Here is an 18651-nt window from a genome sequence, read left to right on the forward strand (position 1 = left end):
TTATCCCTTCCCCTTTCCTAATTTCCCTATTTCTGTTGGGGGCACACTCTCTTTCGTGTTACCCAGATTCACTTCAATATTATCATCTTTCTCCCTCACTCTTCGCTCCATATCCATTGACTTGCCAAATCTTGTTTATTCATTCATATCCATTCCCTCCTTTTCATTTACATGGCTACTGCCCTAGTTTGTTGCCTCAATATTTTGTGTGAATTATTGCAATAGGTTCTTAATTCCTTAATGTAACTGATTTTTAATTCCTACTTCTACACAACCGCTAAATTGATGGGTCTTAAAGCCCATCTGACCATACTGCTCTCCTACTCAAAAAAACCTATTGCTTCTAAGATAAAATGCAAACTCCTGCTGGATTTTTGAACTCCCTAATCTTGTTTGATTCTCCTTTTCTAGGCTTTATGTTTTTCCCTCTCACAATCTACTACTTTAAAGCCAAATTGGCCTATTTACTATTCCTTGGTACAGATTCATTAAAAAGCATTCCATCTCCTACTTATGTCCTTTTTGCAAAGGCTGTACCTCATCACTTCTAAACTGTTACCACTAGAATGGCCAGGTATCTTTCAGACACTGCAGTCTCACTATTCCTCCTGTATATGTGTGAAGGTGATTCTTTTGAATCCAAGTGTAAGACTTGACACTAAATTTCATTTTATGAATTCAATTCAATCCTTTAGTCTAAGATTTCTCTGGATTCTTTTGTCTAGTATTGGCTACTCCTCTTTGGACTTGAATGTGAAACCTTTATGGTCTTAAGCAAAGATAAGACAATGATGATATGTCTTGGAAAGCAAAGATATGACAAAGATGATATGTCGTGAAAGAATATAGGACAGATTAGGGTCATTTTAATGTGCACTCAGTCATTCACACAGTCATAGCAAGTTGTTTTCTAATTTAACAGTTCAGTATAAGAATAGTTCTCTTTTAAAATGATTAAATAAAGGGTCTGATAGTGTCCTTCACATTTGCACTAGTCATCTGATTGTCTAAAAGGAAACTGGTGACCATTTTAAACTTTTTTTACACTTTAAAAAAAGAGAATACCAAGTTAGGAAAAAATCTCTTTTTATTGTGATGATTTATTAATATATATTATATATCAATCATTTAATTTAACCCTGAAAAGATCTTTACATACACAAAGTATAAAGTTCTGTCTTGACAAGAAGTGCCATTATAATAAAGCTAAGGATACAGGTCTGTGTCTTAATGCTCCTAAGAGGTAAGTCATGAAAGCACTAAATAATAAATATATCAATTATGAAAAGCACCAAGACAGCACTTTGGGTAGTCAGAGTCCAATAGTTCTTATTTCAACATAAGCCTAAAAACAAGACCCAAATGATGCCCCCATAAGATAGTCCAAAGTCATAAAAAATAAGGACAATAGTGAAAATATGTCCATTTAAAAATAATGCAAAACAAAAATTCCTAAAGTATCTAAACATTGAGTTTTAAAAGATGGTATGCCTCCAGAAGAGTGTCCATATGTGATTTCTCTTGTTTTCCAGTTTCCTTCACTTTGTAGTTCATTATGGGTACCCCATCCACGTTGTGCTGCTGTCATATGAAGGTAAACATAATAGCTGAATCGCATGAATTTGTTGTGACTGATCTAAACCCTTAAAGCTTGAACCACTGCCTAGTGCAGCTACAACCTGTAGAACAGCTTACTATTCAACAGTAAGAGAGAACAGGGTTGACACATTTGTAATTCTAAAAAAAATACTTGACAAATGAAGCTTTCTGAGTGTCATATATAAAAAAGCATCCTTTGCATCTTTCAAGATCCAAAAACTGGAGAGATGCCTAGGAACAAACTGAAGGGTTTGAACAATGGAGACAGAACAGGGAATTCACTCATCAGTGAACTGTTAGCAGATTAAAGTGGGCCAGCAGAACAGTGTCTAGAACAAGGTCCTCTGGAGGTAGCCCTTCTGCTAGTACTCTCCTGATATGAAGTGGCTAAAGTTGAGACCCAGGAACTGATGGCTATGTAAAGAGAGTGGCTAGCTGGCCTAGTAGGAGGTATTCTCTGAGGGTGAGGTTGGAAATTCCTTGAGATCTTCACACAAGGGTCCTGGAATGGCAACTAGCAGTGATACACTGATGGCCCCCACACATCTCAGAAGTACCTTAGAGAGGCTCAAGTATAAACTTGGAGATTCCTCTTAGGTTGGCTAATACAGCCAGCAAGGTTGGTTCTTGGAGTGTGGGTACTGATCATCCTGTAAAATGGTGTAGACATACTATGAAGACCCTCCTACTCCATATATCTCCTTGGCGAACCATTCCAGGGGGGCAGAGCCCCATCCTGACCATAGGCATATGTCCTGAATTTTAAGTTAGGCCATTATATGATACACTGTACAACTGTAAAACTGGAGTCTAACTATTTTCATTAGTGGCAGCATTTTTTTGGTCTTAAGATAATCTACTTTTATTTCTCTCAGTAATATTTTTCTGAACAGAACAATAATGCCAATAAGCAGGCTTTTTTGCATGTTGTTAAATAAATCAGGGCAAACACAAGTAAAAAAATATTGCTGGAATATGGTACAATGACTTGCTATTAGTGCACCAGAATTGTTCATTGTTGAAATTGTTTAAAAAAGAGGAAAAAATGGAGATAGATGTGTGTGTTTCTAACTTTTCTCTTTTTCTACTTCAAAGAAAAAAAAAATCAAGTTTCCAGGTTCCTGATAGCTGGTTCAAGGTTTTCTACAGCAGACTTAAAAAATCCCCAGGGCAGCTAATTCCCAAATTTGGAATCATCCCTCTAAACATGTCTAAACAGCTTCTTAATTCAATTTCAAAATCCAATGCATTTTAAAAGTAAAATGACATAGGTGCATTCTTTAAAAGCCAGTCATGAATTCACCACTTAGTAAAAAAAAAAAGAAATTACTGTATCAAGTTTCCACATAAGTACGCCAAGTAAAATACTGACAAGGATACTTGGTCTGACCTGCGGAGGAGACACAGCCTACTGGCGCTTCCCAAGTGTCCTCAGAGGAGGTGTCAATATCAATATCACCTCATGTTTCAATGGTGTCGTAGTTCTATCACTGAAAACATGGCATATTTCAGATCTCCCCAAGGGTAAACATTTAACATGGACATGAATCCTACTGTGACTCAATCCAGTTCAGTCATATTATCAACATAACCATTAGCTGGGTTAACCCAAGTTTATTTTCATAAAACTAAACTCCCTTCTTTCAAAGCAGGTAAACTAAAGGATTCAGTTAGAAACTCTTATTTTACATTGACCTAGGAAGGGTCAACATGAACATAACATGATTTAATTTTCATGACAGCTGATTTTCTTCTTTAGTACTTTTTCATATTAATCCTAAATAAGCTTTCCTAGAACATATTAATTTAGGGAAAAAAACATTTAAAAAGCTGTCCTGTATTGCAGTGTTCTACCAAAATCCCTAACTGAATAAAGGTTTATTTCATAGTTGTCTGTCATTCAGTCATTGCATGATGAAAGGATATGGGTAGAGAATATTACAATTACAAAATATTTAACTCTGAGTCATGAACAAATTTGGGTAAAATCTCAAGCCTTCCACCGAGTCATCTCTGCAAAGATGGCCCATCTTTTCAGCAAGAAGCAATCTAAAGACAAAGATGAAAAGAAGTCAAAATCATTTATATGTTCAATCAATCCAAAAGGATTTATTCAATGCACACCACGCTAAACACTAGAGACATAAAGAGGAAAAGGAAACAGTCCCATCCTGCAAGGAGCTTAAATTCCATATGGGGGAGATGTCTACAGCTACAGGGATACACGAGAGAGAAGCAAAGGGGAAATGAAGGGACAAGCATCTGGGGGCATCAGAAAAGGTACCACATAACAAGTGGCTCTTAAGCATTAACTTGAAGTAAAGTAGGGAGTCTAATGCATTCCTGTAGGGAGCAGAGCCAGCTCAAGAGCAGAACTAGAGAGGGAGTGTCTTCTAAGAGGAACAGTAAAAAGATCAGTGTTGGATGATTAATAGAATATGCAAAGGGGAATGATAGATAAGAAGACAGAAAAAGTAGGCTGGAATGAGGTTTTAAAAGCTTTAAATGCCACAAAGAGGAGCCTATATTGGTTCCTAGAAGTAACTGAGAGGCAGCTGCGTGGCTCAGTGTATAGAGCACTAAGCCTGGAGTCAGTAAGGCCAGTTCAAATACGGCCCCAGACACTTACTAGCTATGTGACCTTTGGCAAGTCACTTAACCCGCTTGCCTTAATCCAATGGCAAAGGAACTTCAGTATCTTTGCCAAGAAAATCCCATGGACAACATTGGCATGCTATGGTCCATGGGGCCATGAAGAATCAGACACAACTAAATGACTATATAAGATATAATAGGGAAGTGCAGGAGGTCATTGAAAAGGACAGTGGCCCTTTAAGAAAATCATCTTTGAGTGTTCAATGCCAAATAAATGCAGACTTTAACATAGGTACAGGTGTACTTCCAGCCTTCCAAACTACAGTTGCATCAGTGTAGATGAGATTTGTAATTGCATTGGCTTAGCTCTTTGTTCCAAAGATTATAAACTACATACTTGAAATGCAGTTCTCCTTTTGATTCTTTTTAACTGAGATGAAAATGATAGTCACTCAAAAAACAACATGAACATAGCTAATCAGCAATAGTTTAACAATGTGATAGATGAATTTTAAATGACAAGTATTTAATAAATGTAAATTGAACTGCTAACTACTTTTATAAATAAAAATAAGGGACAGAGGAAAAAAATCGTTTTGGCAGCTGTGTGGTGGATGGATGACAGCAGTGAGAGAAAATCAAGAAAGAGAGATTAATTAGGAAACTACTGTAATAGTCTAGGTGAGAGTGGATGAGAGATGGTGGCTACGTAGGTGGTGAGAATGGGACAGATACAAGAGATGCTAGGGAGGTAGAGATGGCAAGACTTGGCAATCAAATGGATAGATGTGAGAATTAGTTGAAGAGACACTAAAATTGTGAGCCTGGGTGACTAGAACAATCTTGCTATCTTTGGGGGTAATAGGGTAAGTTTGGAAGAGGGATGGGTTTGGGAAGAGAAATAACGAGTTACATTTTAAATAGTTTGAATCTGAGATGTTTATGGGCATCCAGTTCAAAATGTCCAATAGTCAGTTGTATAGGAACCAGAGTTCAGGAGAGAGGCTAGAGTTGGACATATGGATCTGGGAGTCATCTGCAAAGCTTCCCTAATTAAATCCATGGGAGTTAGTGAGGTCACCAAGTGAGAAGGTATAGAAAAAAAAGGCCTGAGAAAGAACTTCAGGGTATACCCATAGTTACAGGGTACGATATGGATGATGATCTAGCAAAGGAAATTAAGAAGTAGTCAATCCGGCAAGAAAAGAACCAAGAGAGAACAATGTCATGAAAATTCAGAGAAGAAAGAGTATCTGGAAGAAGGGGAGTCAGTAGTGTCAGATGCTGTAGAAAGGTCAAGATGGATGGGGACTAAGAAAAAACTATCAGATCCGGCAATTAAGAGAACACTAATAAGTAGTAACAAAAATGGGCACTACCCACCCCAACCTAATTTACCTTTCTTTGGCTAAAAGAACAGACATTCCTACAAGTTTGGCAAATTCTTCAGATGTGAGAGATCCCTTTTCTGATACCTGTAACAAAGAACATCAAAATAAAATATGTTAAGAATCTGAATTTGGCAAGGCACAATACTTAGTCCTATAAATTTGATTAAGTAAGACATTTTAAAACATATGATAAATTCTCGAATGTGTTTATAGATATTCAAATAGTATTAGTAGTTGTATTAAATTTTCTTTAGCAGAGCTTGACTCTGCCTACCCCACAGGGTTATGAGGAAAGCATTATGCAGACATTAAAAAGCTATATAAGTATGAGGGAATACTATTACTAAGATGAGGACACAAAAGAAAATATTTTAAAACCTAACAGTCTAAATTATAATCTCTATACTATATACAACAGCAGATTTGTATGGTAGCATAAAAGGCACGGCTAACTATTCTGAAAAGGAAGAGAGTAAAGAACTTCATGAATCAACTTAAGTTAAAAATGTGTATTATGGAAACATTTGAAATCCAGAGATCAGAGAGTGGAAAGGGACCTTCGGGGATCCTCCAGTGCAATTCGTTTTTATAATGAGGCTACCAGAACAAAGAGAAGTCAGTGACTTGCTCAAAGTCACCATAGTTAATAAGATTTTGTAAGTCCAATGAAGGCAATATTTCAAGCCTCTTAAATAAACAACATCAGCAAAGAAATAAGCTCATTTACTCTGATCTGGGCTTATGGAGTACTATGCCCACAGTAAGCACCCAGTCTTATTGCTGAAATGAACTTAAGCAAATCTTTTGACACAGCTGCCTGACAATCAGTAGTGATGCTTATGGAGTCCAGATGTTGGAGAGTCGGGGTGAAGCAGTTTTCTAATCTAAGACAACTTGGAAGGCATTAGAAAAGAAGTTGATTCAGCCTATAAAATTCCTATAAAGAAGAACTCTCAACAAATTCTAGAGCAGCAGAAGCCACAGAACAACGGAGTAGAGGAAATTTCTAGCCCAGAGTGACCTGAAAGACCGATGCAAAACGTCTGTCCCACCAGACAAGAGCAGCACCCAGCCCAACCTTGGCCATGAGACACCTAGAGGAGCAGATCTGAGCAGGCTTCAGGGACAGAATCTCCAGTGGCAGTGCAGATCGCTCAACCCACAGGCACCAAAGGTCAGTGACAGGGTTTTTCGGCTGGCTGAGAAGGGAGCAGGGTGTCCCCATAACTTGGGCCTCCTCAGGTGGCAGCAGTGGAGGCAGCAGCGGGATGGGGGCTCCCAAGGCAGGTAGCAGCCCACCTTCCTTGTTGAAGGGTCTCATCGTAAAGCCCTAGAGGGATCTGAGCCCTGTGTGGTGGTCCTGCCCCCACTTGAGCAGCTGATCTTAATTGAAGCCCTGACCCCACATAAAGCCCCTGAGGGTTTGGAACAGCTCATCTGAATCTCAGCCCCCAGAGCTGGCTTGGCAGAACTGGAGGCAAGACGGTGGTGGAAAGGAAACTCAGAAATCAAGTAACTGGCTGGGAAAATGCCCAAAAAAGGGGAAAAAAATAAGACCATAGAAGGTTACTTTCTTGGGGAACAGGTGTCTCCCCTGATCCTTTCAGATGAGGAAGAACAAGGCATACTATCAGAAGAAGTCAAGGCCTCTGCCTCCAGGGCCTCCAAAGGCAATTTAAACTGGACTCAGGCAATAGAAGATCTTAAAAAACAAGTTAGCAGCTTACTAAAGGAGAACCAAAAAAATGCTGAGGAAAATAACAGCTTTAAAAAGAGGCTAACTCAATTGGGAAAAGAGGTCCAAAAAGCCAATGAGGACAAAGTGGTTTTAAAAAGCAGAATTAGCCAAATGGAGGAGAAGGTCCAAAAGCTCACTGAACAAAATAATTCATTGAAAGAGAGAACTGAGTTCAGGGAAATCAATGACTATGAGTTAAACCAAGCAGTTAGTAAACAAAAGCAAAAGTTTGAAAAAATAGAAGATAATGTGAAACATCTCACTGGAAAAACAACCAACCTGGAAAATAGATCCAGGAGAAACAATTTAAAAATTATGGGACTACCTGAAAGCCATGATCAAAAAAAGAGCCTAGACATTATCTTCCATGAAATTATCAAGGAAAACTGCCCTGATATTCTAGAACCAAAGGGCAAAATAAATATTGAAAGAATCCACCGATCCCCTCCTGAAAGAGACCCGAACAGAGAAACTCCTAGGAATATTGTGGCTAAATTTCAGAGTTTCCAGATCAAGGAGAAAACATTGCAAGCAGCTAGAAAGAAACAATTTGAGTATTGTGGAAATACAATCAGGATAACACAGGATCTGGCAGCTTCAGCATTAAGGGACAGAAGGGCTTGGAATGGGATATTTCAGAGGTCAAAGGAACTGGGATTGAAACCAAGAATCACCTACCCAGAAAAACTGAGTATAATACTTCAAGGGAATAGATGGTCATTCAATGATATAGAGGACTTTCAATCATTCATATTGAGGAAAAGACCAGATCTGTATAGAAAATTTGACTTCCCCAGACAAGAATCAAGAGAAGCATGAAAAGGTAAATGGGAAAGAAAAATCATAAAAGACTCTCTAAAGCTGAACTATTTACATTACTACATAGAAAGAAAATATTTATAACTTTTGAATCTTTTCTCAGTATTTGGGTAGATGGAGAGATTGTACATACACACACACACACACACACACACACACACACACACACATATATATACACATATACAGATAGAGAGTGCAGGGTGTGTTGAATCAGAAGAGATGATATCCACACAAAAAAATAAAATAAAAATTAAGAGGTGAGGGAGGAAAATACCGGGAAGAGAAAGGGAGAAATGGAATGAGGCAGGCTATAACTCATAAAAGAGACAAGAAAAATCTTGTTCAATGGAGGAGAAAAGGGAGAAGGGGAGAGAGGAAAAATGAAGCTACTCTCTCCACATGTGGCTGAAGGAGGGAATAACATGCTCACTAAATTTGATATGAAAATTTATATCACACCACAGAAAAGTAGAGGAGGAGGTGACAAGTGGGGTGAGGGGAATGACAGAAGGGAGGGAAAATGGGAGAAAGGAGTTACTAGAAATAAACACGTTCGAAAAAGGATAAGGTCAACTGTAGGGGAAAAAATAAGGGGGGATAGAGTAGGACAGAGGGCAATATAAATAGTATTACACAACATGATCATTATGGAAGTCTTTTGCAAAACGGCACATATTTAGTCTGTATTGAATTGCTTGCCTTCTCAATGGGGTTGGGGAGAGAGGGGGGAGGGAGAGAAGTTGGAATTCAAAGTATTAGCAATGAATGTTGAGAATTTTTATTGCATATAATCGGGAAATAAGAAATACAGGGAATGGAGTATACAAATTTATCTTGCCCTACAAGAAAAGACAGAAGATAGGGATAAGGGAAGGGTGGGGTATGATAGAAGGGAGGGTTCATTGAGGGAAGGGGTAATCAGAATGGAAGGTATTAGGAAGCAGGGGGAGGGGAGTGATGGGGAGAAAAATTGGACATGTTACAAAGTGAGGTAAAAGCAATTAGTATTAAAACAACTGACTGAATTAATTACTGAAAATAAATCAATGACATCTTTAGTTTGGGGAAAAGAAATTTATTCTAAATTTCCTAGAGGAAGGTAACCTCGGGTAAAATTTGGCATTGATGGAAAAGTTAAGGTTTTAATGGTAAATTTGATTTTATGATTGCTGTTTAATCAGGAACTAGAACATGTATAGAAAGGCAGGTAAGCCACTTAGGACTTGCCTCAAAAGATGTTCCTTAGCCAATGTGAAACTATAATCATATTTGAAACCTGGTTATTGGAACTTGTCATTTTTAGGTGCTATGGGACTATTAAGTGACTGTGTTTCTGAGTCTCACTCCAGGTATGGATAGCAAGAAAGGTGGTCTGAGCCTCCAATCCATGATGTCAGTAAGCCGGTGAGTTGCAGGTATGAACTGCAAAAGGTGATCTCATGGGAAGGGTGGGAGAGCAGCTGTTCAGCCTGGGCTGAGATAGGATTCTCCTGACTCAATTTCCCCACTGACACCTGGCAGACTTTAAGCCTGATTGAATGCAAGTGGATAATCTAATCCTGCCTGGAACTGACATGAAGTTGGGGAGATATTGCATCCCTGCAATGTCCCTACTTTTGGTGGCAATTTCCTATAGTCAAAAGGTTTGTGATACTAGATCTATTAAATTATAAATTACTGGTAGGGGAACATCTGAGGTTAAGTCCAAATTTAAGCTATCAGGCATAGGACTTTAGACCAACAACAATAAGTTAGGGTCCTTTAATTCTTAGTAATACTGTGGAGACAATTAGGTCAAGAGGTCAAGAGCTTGTGAAGTTAGCAACCTAAATATTATTTGTGTCTCAGTTGGCTAATGTTTAAAAAAAAAATGTTTTTGTGGTCCGTATTGTAAATGCTTTAAAAAGAAGTATCACTTAACCAAAAGTTTGAATTGTTTTATCTGTTATAAGCTGTGTTAAAAATGAAAAATAAAATTAAAAAAAAAAAGTAGTGATGCTTATGTACCCACTACTGACAGAGCTCAATTATGGAATGCTTTGATTAAAAAGCAAAAGTCAAAGCTAATACCCTGGGTAACAGTCTATTTTTTTCACTTATTTCTGAGTAAAAAGGAATTAGTAAATTGATGTACCAGAGAATCACTTAATTATGGGTTTGATTCAAACTGACTCCTTCATATGCCAAGTCACAAAGGAACTGTGGGAAACTCCCAGACTGATAATATCCTACCCCAACACAGATTGAAACCCATCAATGACTTATTTATAAACTCAGTTCTTAGGAAGCATTTATTAAATGCCTATGATGAGCCAGGCATCAAGGAATCAAATACAAATGTGAGATAGTCTCTGACCTCCCAAGAGGGAGACACTGTGTTAGTGGGTAAGTAAAAACACAGGACAGACAAACAAATATACACACTGACTTCTGCCGGTGGGGTGGGGGCACCAACAGTGAGAATTAGGAAAGGCTTCAAGAAGCAGGTGGTACTTGAACAGGACAGAGGCAAGGAAGCACGGAATTTGAGGCCTAAGGGACAGGGAGGCTGTGTCGAGCTCCTGGCAGTACAAAGGTCAGTGACTTGCCTGAGGTTGCGCAGCTCTAAGAGTCAGAGGTGAGATTAAAAGGCCTACAGGACTTCATGCCAAGTGATGCTATGTACCATGCTAAGCTACCTTACTCCTTAAGTACAATTAAAACATTAGAACCTATATATCTGAAAATAACTTTTTTAATATGTCAAAACTTCAAAATGAAATCCTGTTCTTCAAGTTTTACACCTAATATGCTTTGCGGAATATTAAAGGACATCCAGGTCACATACTGTCTCTAGAGCTGAAGCAAGCATTTCCTCCTCATTGTGGGACTGAAGCTCAATGACCATGACACCACTGTCGAAAATTCGGAGCCTGAAAATGAAAGATGAGAATAAGAATAAATCATTTAGACTCTTCAGCGGCTAAGAAACCTCAGCAGCTGAAAAACTGTGGGGATTTTTATACCCATGTATAGGAATGATGTCACAGCAGAAATGACACTCAAAACATAACACCCCAAGGAACTGTGAGCAAAGATTCAATCAATAGTGAAGTATGTATTACTTCATGACTTCCCCTCTTAATATAATCTCAGCAAAAGAAAAGGGATAATGTGAAGCCTGAGTTTCTTAGGTGAAGGTTATACAGCCCAAGCCTGGCCATGCCCATTTGAGAGAAGCAGGTCCTTTCGCTCTTATGTCTTACCTCACTGCCAACGAGTCTGTTCTCCCACCCCACCTAGAGTTCTGATAAAGATTGGGGCAGGAACAATGATGAGATGTGATAGTACAGAATACATTGTTAACTATGTGTCTACTCCTGCCAACCCCCACTAAAATCTATTACTATCATGTCTAATGTGAAGGTGACCCAAAATTACTAAAGGCTGTGCTAGGAGACCAAAAGCTCTGCTACAGTTTACCTACCAAAGCAAAAAAAGCCTTGCAACAAATTGTAGTCTATACATGTTGTCTAAGGATCAACTTTACTAAGAGACATTCATCCCAGAGTTAACCGTCAAATAATGAACATCCATAGCAATTTATGAAGACCTCAACTAAGGCCTCAAGAAGTTACAACTTGAGTTAGTGGGAGGAATATACCAAGAAAATCAGAGATTTTTGTGTTCCTGTCATGATTATCACATACACTCTTAAAGGAGACTGAGAGGGTAGAGGGAGAAAAATAAACACACACACACACACACACACACACACACACACACTCTCTCTCTCTCTCTCTCTCTCTCTCTCTGTCTTTTAAAGGAAGCATTTGGTTTTCCAGACTGAACCCTGTCTAGCAGATAAAGCTGGTGAAGTTAAAGCAACTAAATCAAGCCCAAGTCTCCACCCACTCCAGTCTATCCTCCACTCAGCTGTCAAACTGATCCTTCTAAAGAGCAGGCCTGACTATATCTTCTTTCTACACAATAAATTCGAGGTGTTCCTTATTAAAAAGTCCTTCAAAACCTGGTCCCTTCCTACCTTTCACTTCTGTCCACATACTCTGTGATTCAGGAACACTGGCCTTTCCTCTATTCCTCACACATGACACTAAGCAGCATGTACAGGCCAGTTTCATTGGCCAAATGTCCTTTCTCATCTCCGCTTTCTCACTTCCCCAGTTGCCTTCAACATTCAGCTTCAATCGCTCCTTCTGCGAGAGTTCTTTCCTGGTTAAACCCCACCCTCTGATCCCGCCACCAGTCACTTTCCTCTGAAGGCAGAGGTCATGCTTTTTTCCTTTCTTTGAATGCCCAGAGCTGGCACATAATAAGTATTTAATAAATGCTCACTGACTACAAAGAGAAACCAAAGGATTAGTCAATTTATCCAAGTTCCTGCAAAAGGTCAGTGACAGGCTTTTATTTCTTTTTTTGGTCTTGAGATAATGACCTTCAAAACATAGCTATAGAAAGGATAGCCAGACTCCCCGTACATATATCAAGAAGAATCTGGGAACGTAATCACACTTGACAATTAGACATGCTAACAGGTGCTGCTGACATTGCAATTCAGTCAACATGCATGTTCTAAAAGGCTTCAGCACAGAAAGAATGCTTCAGGGTCTTTGCCGTGTACCACTATAAAGATCATATTCCCTTCAATGGTCACACTAATAAAAGGGACTTGGCAAGCACTATAATCCAATCTGTAAGGAATTATTGTTCAAATTAAATACACATCTTAAGAAATTCCCTTACCTGAGAGGTAATTTCAGCGCTTCCAACATCTTACAAGCATTTACTAAGTCCTCTGGTGAAAGCAGCTAGTAAAAAGAAAAAGATCTTGTTGACATTATAAACAAACAGATATGATGTTACTCAAACAAATAGAGGGACCACAAATGAGAGAAGCCTGCAACCCAAAGGTACATTTATCAAAGATTGTAGGTGAGATGAACCTAAGAGGAAATTCATGGCCTCTCCTTGGGAGGGGATGCCTCGATATTCACCACCAGCTTCCCTCTTCCATGACTGGGTCTGACTGGGTCCTATGCCAGTCATGAAGTGAGGAGGTGGATCCAGTAAACTGAGCCCACCCCGTGGTTCTCTCTGGCAACGGAGGGTGGGGCTGAGATGTGCTCCTGGGTGTGCCTCCACCCAGTTTCCTGTGTCAAATTCCAGGAAGTAATTCCTGTAAGAGGCAGTTCAAGTGCTCCCTTCTACAGGATGCACTTCACCATCCTCTGGGCTAGCGACACTCTCCCTTCCAAACCACCTTGTACTTAACTATTTTGTATTTATTTTCTTTGTATTTATTCCCAAGAGATGATTTCATCATTGTACTTGTTTCCTCTGTGCCTAGAACAGTATCCAACACATAGCAGGGATTAATAAATGCTTACTGACTGACTAAAGGAAGGTGTGTGAAATTGGAACTTCAACTTTCCTATTATATGTTAAATGATATGGGATTAAAAAAAAAGTCAAGACATTTACAAGGTGCCCAACAATGGCTAGCTTAAACTTAAAAAAAAAAAGTTTAAGATAAAACCCAACACACTGAGCTTATAGTAAAATCCTTGTGTAGTGAATGCTATCAGATATCCAAATTGTTTTATTTTTAATGGAGTTCTGTTAAAAGGTTACAATGCTAGATGACAAGACTCAGAGCTGGAAGAAACACCAAAGATCATCTAAGTCCAACCCCTTCATCTGGCAGATGAAGAAAAGCAGAGAAATCACATTTCTAGACTGCAAGAACTGGACAAGAAATAAAGCTGATGTCCACCAGAAGTACTCTGAACCATGAGGGGAAACGTGGAGGCATCATAACAACAACAAGAAATATGCTTTAAATGCCAGGCACTAACTAGGTAATGGGTACACAAGGACCAGGAATAAAACAATCCCTAGTCACAAGAAGCAAGTGTTCTAAGGGATGAGACAAGGACATACATAGATATATGCAGCTTAAATATAAGGTGAATAAATACAAATAAATATAAAGGAGTTAAATATAAGTCAGGGAGAAAAACACTAGCAGTTAATGAGGTAAGGACAGGCTTTATGTAGAAGACAGGACTTGGGCTGCATCTTTTAGGACGACAGGGACCCTGTGAAGAGGTAAAGAGGAATTATTTCAGGGCCAGTACAAAGGCACAGAGGTGGGAGATGGAGTAGTGAAGAACAACTAGAGGGTTTAGTCTGGCTGCACTAGAGAGTTTGGGAGGCTGGAAAGATGGGTTGGGTCCAGGCTGTGAAGATCCAACAGAGGAGTTTACCTTATCCTTGAGGCAGTAAGAAGCTGTGGAGCTGAATGAGTAAGAGCATCAGATGTCAGATTTGTGACAGCAGCATGGAGGGTGAACTGAATCGAGGACAGGCTTAAGACAAGGCAGCCATTTGGGTGGCTGCTGCCAAAAGGTGCCAAGAGCCTACACCAGGGTGGTAGCTCAGTAAGCGGGGAAGGAAGGGGTGAGATGTGAGAGATATTGCAGGGACAGAACTGGCAAGATTTGGCAACTGAATGAATATGTAGGGTGAGGGAGACTGAGGAGCTGAGGCTAATGTCAAGGTTACAAACCTGGGAGGCTAGCAGGATTTCAAGAGAAACAGGTAAGTCTGGAAGAGGGAAGGATTTAGAGGAAAACAGAATGAGCTCAGTTTTTTACATGTCTTGGACTTGAGATCTCTCCAGCACATCCAATCATATTTACACCATTCAACCCATCCCTCAACCTAGATCCTCTTGTGTTCTTGCTGGTGGTGCCTCTGTTTAGATGGCTGAATTTTTTGAAATGGAAAAGGATGGGAAATATGGCAAGGCAAAAGAATGGGGAGATTTCAAGTGTAATTGCTACTTTACGACAGGACAAAAGAAGTTCTCTTTCATTACTACTTACTATTAGTATACACACAAGGTCTTTGGTACGGAAAGGAACCAGACAAGGCACCTTTTACACAGTATTTTCCAATGCATAGGATTTCATTTGACTAGTTAACAAAATATTGCTCTGATAGGCAACTCCTCAAGAAAATACATTTTTATAAATAGAATCTACCCCTGAACAGTATTCATTATAATAGGATTTTCCCTGGATTACATCAATAACGTCTAGATTTAGAAATAGAATGTCAGAACTGATTCCTTACTTCCATTCCTCGAGCTCGGTTCACTAAACAGTACACCTCCGTGAGTGACATTATTCCCCCTCGTTCCTGTTTAAATATGAAGTAAATTTAATTCAAAATATGGTTGGTGGCAAAGTTTTCTGAAATTTTTATAAGAGTATTAAATCATAATACACTAGAAAATAAGTGTTCATAAGAAACTGAGACAAATTTCATATTCATATTTCAAAATTTTTTTCAAGTTCAAAGATAGTGTTACAATTACCATTTAACATTTACTAATTGGTCAAGAAGGACTTCTACAATCATAATGTCAAACAGACACCAGAGATCATCCCTATTTGAAACATGAGTGTATTCTACAACAATCCTGACAAGTGGTCATCCATACTTTTTCCATATCTCTCCAGGCAATCCTTTGCTTTAAAGTTAACACATTCCTTCTCATAAATAAGTGAAATCATCTTCTTTGCACCTTCCACCTTTTGTTGCTTGTTCTACCCCCTCTTCACAAAATTAATCTTTCCATGTGGCAGGGCTTCAAGTACTTGAAAAAACGCTATTACATCCTTTCTAAAACTCTTCTTCTTCAGCATTAGATGAGATACAAAACCCTTCTGGAGAATGTATGAGAAAAGAATGTTCCCTGTATATCAAGTTAGAATTTCTACAACTATCATATAAAATTGCTTACTAATTTGTCTTAAAGACCGTTTTGTATTAGGTATTCAGGAGATGACGAGTCAGAGATAGGAAACAAAAGGAACTCTAGAAAGATATACTATCATACTTTTTGATTAAGAAAGTCATATATCTAATAATCTATAAAGTATAGCTATGGGAGAAATTTAACATAAAAAAGCAGAAAACTATTACAGTTTCATTCAAACCAATGAATACTTATTTCAGAAAGAAATAAAGTAATGGAATAGTAGCTGAACGTTAATCAAACTGTGAGAAGGGTTATTCCTATCAAGGTTCCTGATGACTTGATACTGAAGCAATTAGACACTACCAAAAATAAGGGTTTTATATTTTGCATTTACCTCTAAAGGCACCTGCAATATCCCAGCCAGTTGTTTTGCGAGCTGCATATGGTAATGAGTGCCTGAGCCATGTGTTTCTCTGGTAACTGGATTAGCTATACCCATGCTCAGCAAGTAGGATTTAAACCTGATAGTCTACATGGGAAAAAGGAAAAAAAAACACATAAATGACATGACAGATTTGTTTTTCTTTTAAAGTTTAAGACTTTTATTTCTCCTGGCCATAAATTAAATGTTTAATTAAATACTTTATTATTAATTCTTCCCTCACCCCCTCCAATTTACAGAATTTTGGAATGTGAAGGGACTTGAAGAGTCATCTAGTCTAGTTAGTACATGATAAAGAATCCTTTTCATAACATTCTCAACAAAGGGCCATCTATCCTCCATCTGTAGAACGTCAATAAGGGAAACTCGCTATCTTCCCAAGGCAATCTATCTTTCTTTTGGTTTTTCTGTTGTTTTCAGTCACCCTCGATTCTTCTTTACCCCCTTTGGGGTTTTCTTGGCAAAAATACTAGAGTGGTTAATCATTTGCTTTTCCAGTTCATTTTACAGAGGAGGAAACTGAGGCAAAAAATGGTTAAGTGACTTGCCCAGGGCCACACTGCTAATGAGCATCTAAGGAAATACCCACTGAGCCACCGAGCTGCCCATCACTCTGGGCTGGCCCTAACTGTTACAATCTTTTCTTTAAATTGAATGAAGAATCTAAATCTTCCTCTCTGCAAATTCCTACATTGTACTTATAATCTTTCATTATTTGTAACAGGGGAAGGATTTCTAGCAATACTCTGGATAAATTTAATAATATAGCCTCCTTCTCCTCTACCTTGTCATCTTACTCTTTCCTCGCCTCACTAGGCTGGCAGTTAAGAACATAAAGGTAACAATTACCTTTACGTTATCATTAGAATAAATACCCTCAAAAACCTCAACTTCAAACAATTTTGTGCCCGAAAATTGATTTTCAAAAAGGTTGTAGAAAACGATCACCTTTTATTCTCCTTTTATAATATTCCTAGCACCCTGATATTTATATTTAAAGAAAACACTTTCTAAAAACCCATCTATTACTTGTCACAGCCGACATGCCTTTAAGACGCCTTGTACTTCTGAAGTGTTTTCATTCAATTTCAAGCGCCCAGAACAAAAACTGGGTTAAAAGGTTCACCCCCAAAACATGTAGTCATATTATTTATCTATTTGTATTTATTTATATATATTTACGTACGTTTGTGTATATATAAGTATGTATAAGTTTATAAGCATGTACTTATGTGTGTATATTTGTATGTGTAATAAGTATATAAGTATGTACTTATGTGTGTATATTTGGCTTTCAGTCCTAAAAAAACGCAAAACTAGTACTTACTTCATCTTCTGTGATGTCACCTTGTTTATCCTTAATTTTATTAGCTATAGATTTGGATAATTCGACCATTTCCTTTGCCTGTCAGAAAAAAGTACCCATATTTTCTATTTACAAAATATGCTTTAAAACAATACAATTGTTATGAATATTTTAAAAATGCAAATTAAGATACCTTGACCATGAGCTTGCTTAGGTCTTCAAAAGCCTGAAATGAAAAACAATGAAGTTTTAATGGAATGGATCTAAATGGATTCAGATGTTTTAAAACAATGAAAGTTAACTTCCTTTGACAGTTTCATTATAAGTTGGAGAAAGAAAGAAGGTCCCTCTAAGAAATACACAAAACTTTCTAATAATTTAAGGAATCTGGAAAATCACTATTGATGAATACAAATATGCTAACTTCAATTAAACTAAATAATTTTTTTTAATTTCCTCAAAAAACAAAACGAAGGTTGAGCCTGAAATAAGGAAAACTCATCTTCCTGAATTCAAATCTGGCCTCAGTCACTTCCTAGCTGTGTGACCTTGGGCAAGTCACTTATATTTGTTTGCCTCAGTTTCCTCATCTGTAAAATGAGCTGGAAAAGGAAGTGTCAAACCACTCTAGTATCTTTGCCAAGAAAACCCCAAATGGGTTTACATGACTGAAACAAATTGAACAACAAATTTTTATGGGTTTAAAAAACAAAATGGCATACCAGAAATAGTTAAGTTGCTTTCAGAGAACATAATTTCCTTTGCCATTAAACCAGTAATAAATGCTGTCATTTGATTTCCCTCACTAAGAATTTAAGAACCAAAGGTATTTTTAGTGGGGTTGCTTTACTAGTCAAAAATGGCTAGTACAGTTGCAGAAATATTCAGTGGGGTGCACTTCTGACTTTAATAGAAAGGTGATTTTGTACTTACATGCTTTGAATAGTGGCTTTTATCTGAAACTTTTATAGTTTGGTCTTAGTACAAATC

General features: G+C 38.1%; 1 protein-coding gene across 1 annotated transcript in view; it reads right to left on the bottom strand.

Annotated features, from left to right (window-relative positions):
* Nucleotides 1–1069: 1069 nt before the first annotated feature.
* VPS36 (vacuolar protein sorting 36 homolog) overlaps nt 1070–18651 on the bottom strand; it is a 51288-nt gene continuing 33706 nt past the window's right edge. The window contains exons 7-14 of the mRNA XM_072610453.1: nt 17855–17887; nt 17683–17760; nt 16308–16442; nt 15283–15348; nt 12889–12953; nt 10973–11057; nt 5593–5669; nt 1070–3648 (exon numbers count right to left, since the gene is read on the bottom strand). Of these exons, the coding sequence (XP_072466554.1) occupies nt 3555–3648; nt 5593–5669; nt 10973–11057; nt 12889–12953; nt 15283–15348; nt 16308–16442; nt 17683–17760; nt 17855–17887 (633 nt within the window). The 3' untranslated portion in view covers nt 1070–3554. The remainder of the gene's footprint in view (nt 3649–5592; nt 5670–10972; nt 11058–12888; nt 12954–15282; nt 15349–16307; nt 16443–17682; nt 17761–17854; nt 17888–18651) is intronic.

This window comes from Notamacropus eugenii, chromosome 5 (assembly GCF_028372415.1).
Source record: "Notamacropus eugenii isolate mMacEug1 chromosome 5, mMacEug1.pri_v2, whole genome shotgun sequence".
Classification (NCBI taxonomy): domain Eukaryota; kingdom Metazoa; phylum Chordata; class Mammalia; order Diprotodontia; family Macropodidae; genus Notamacropus; species Notamacropus eugenii.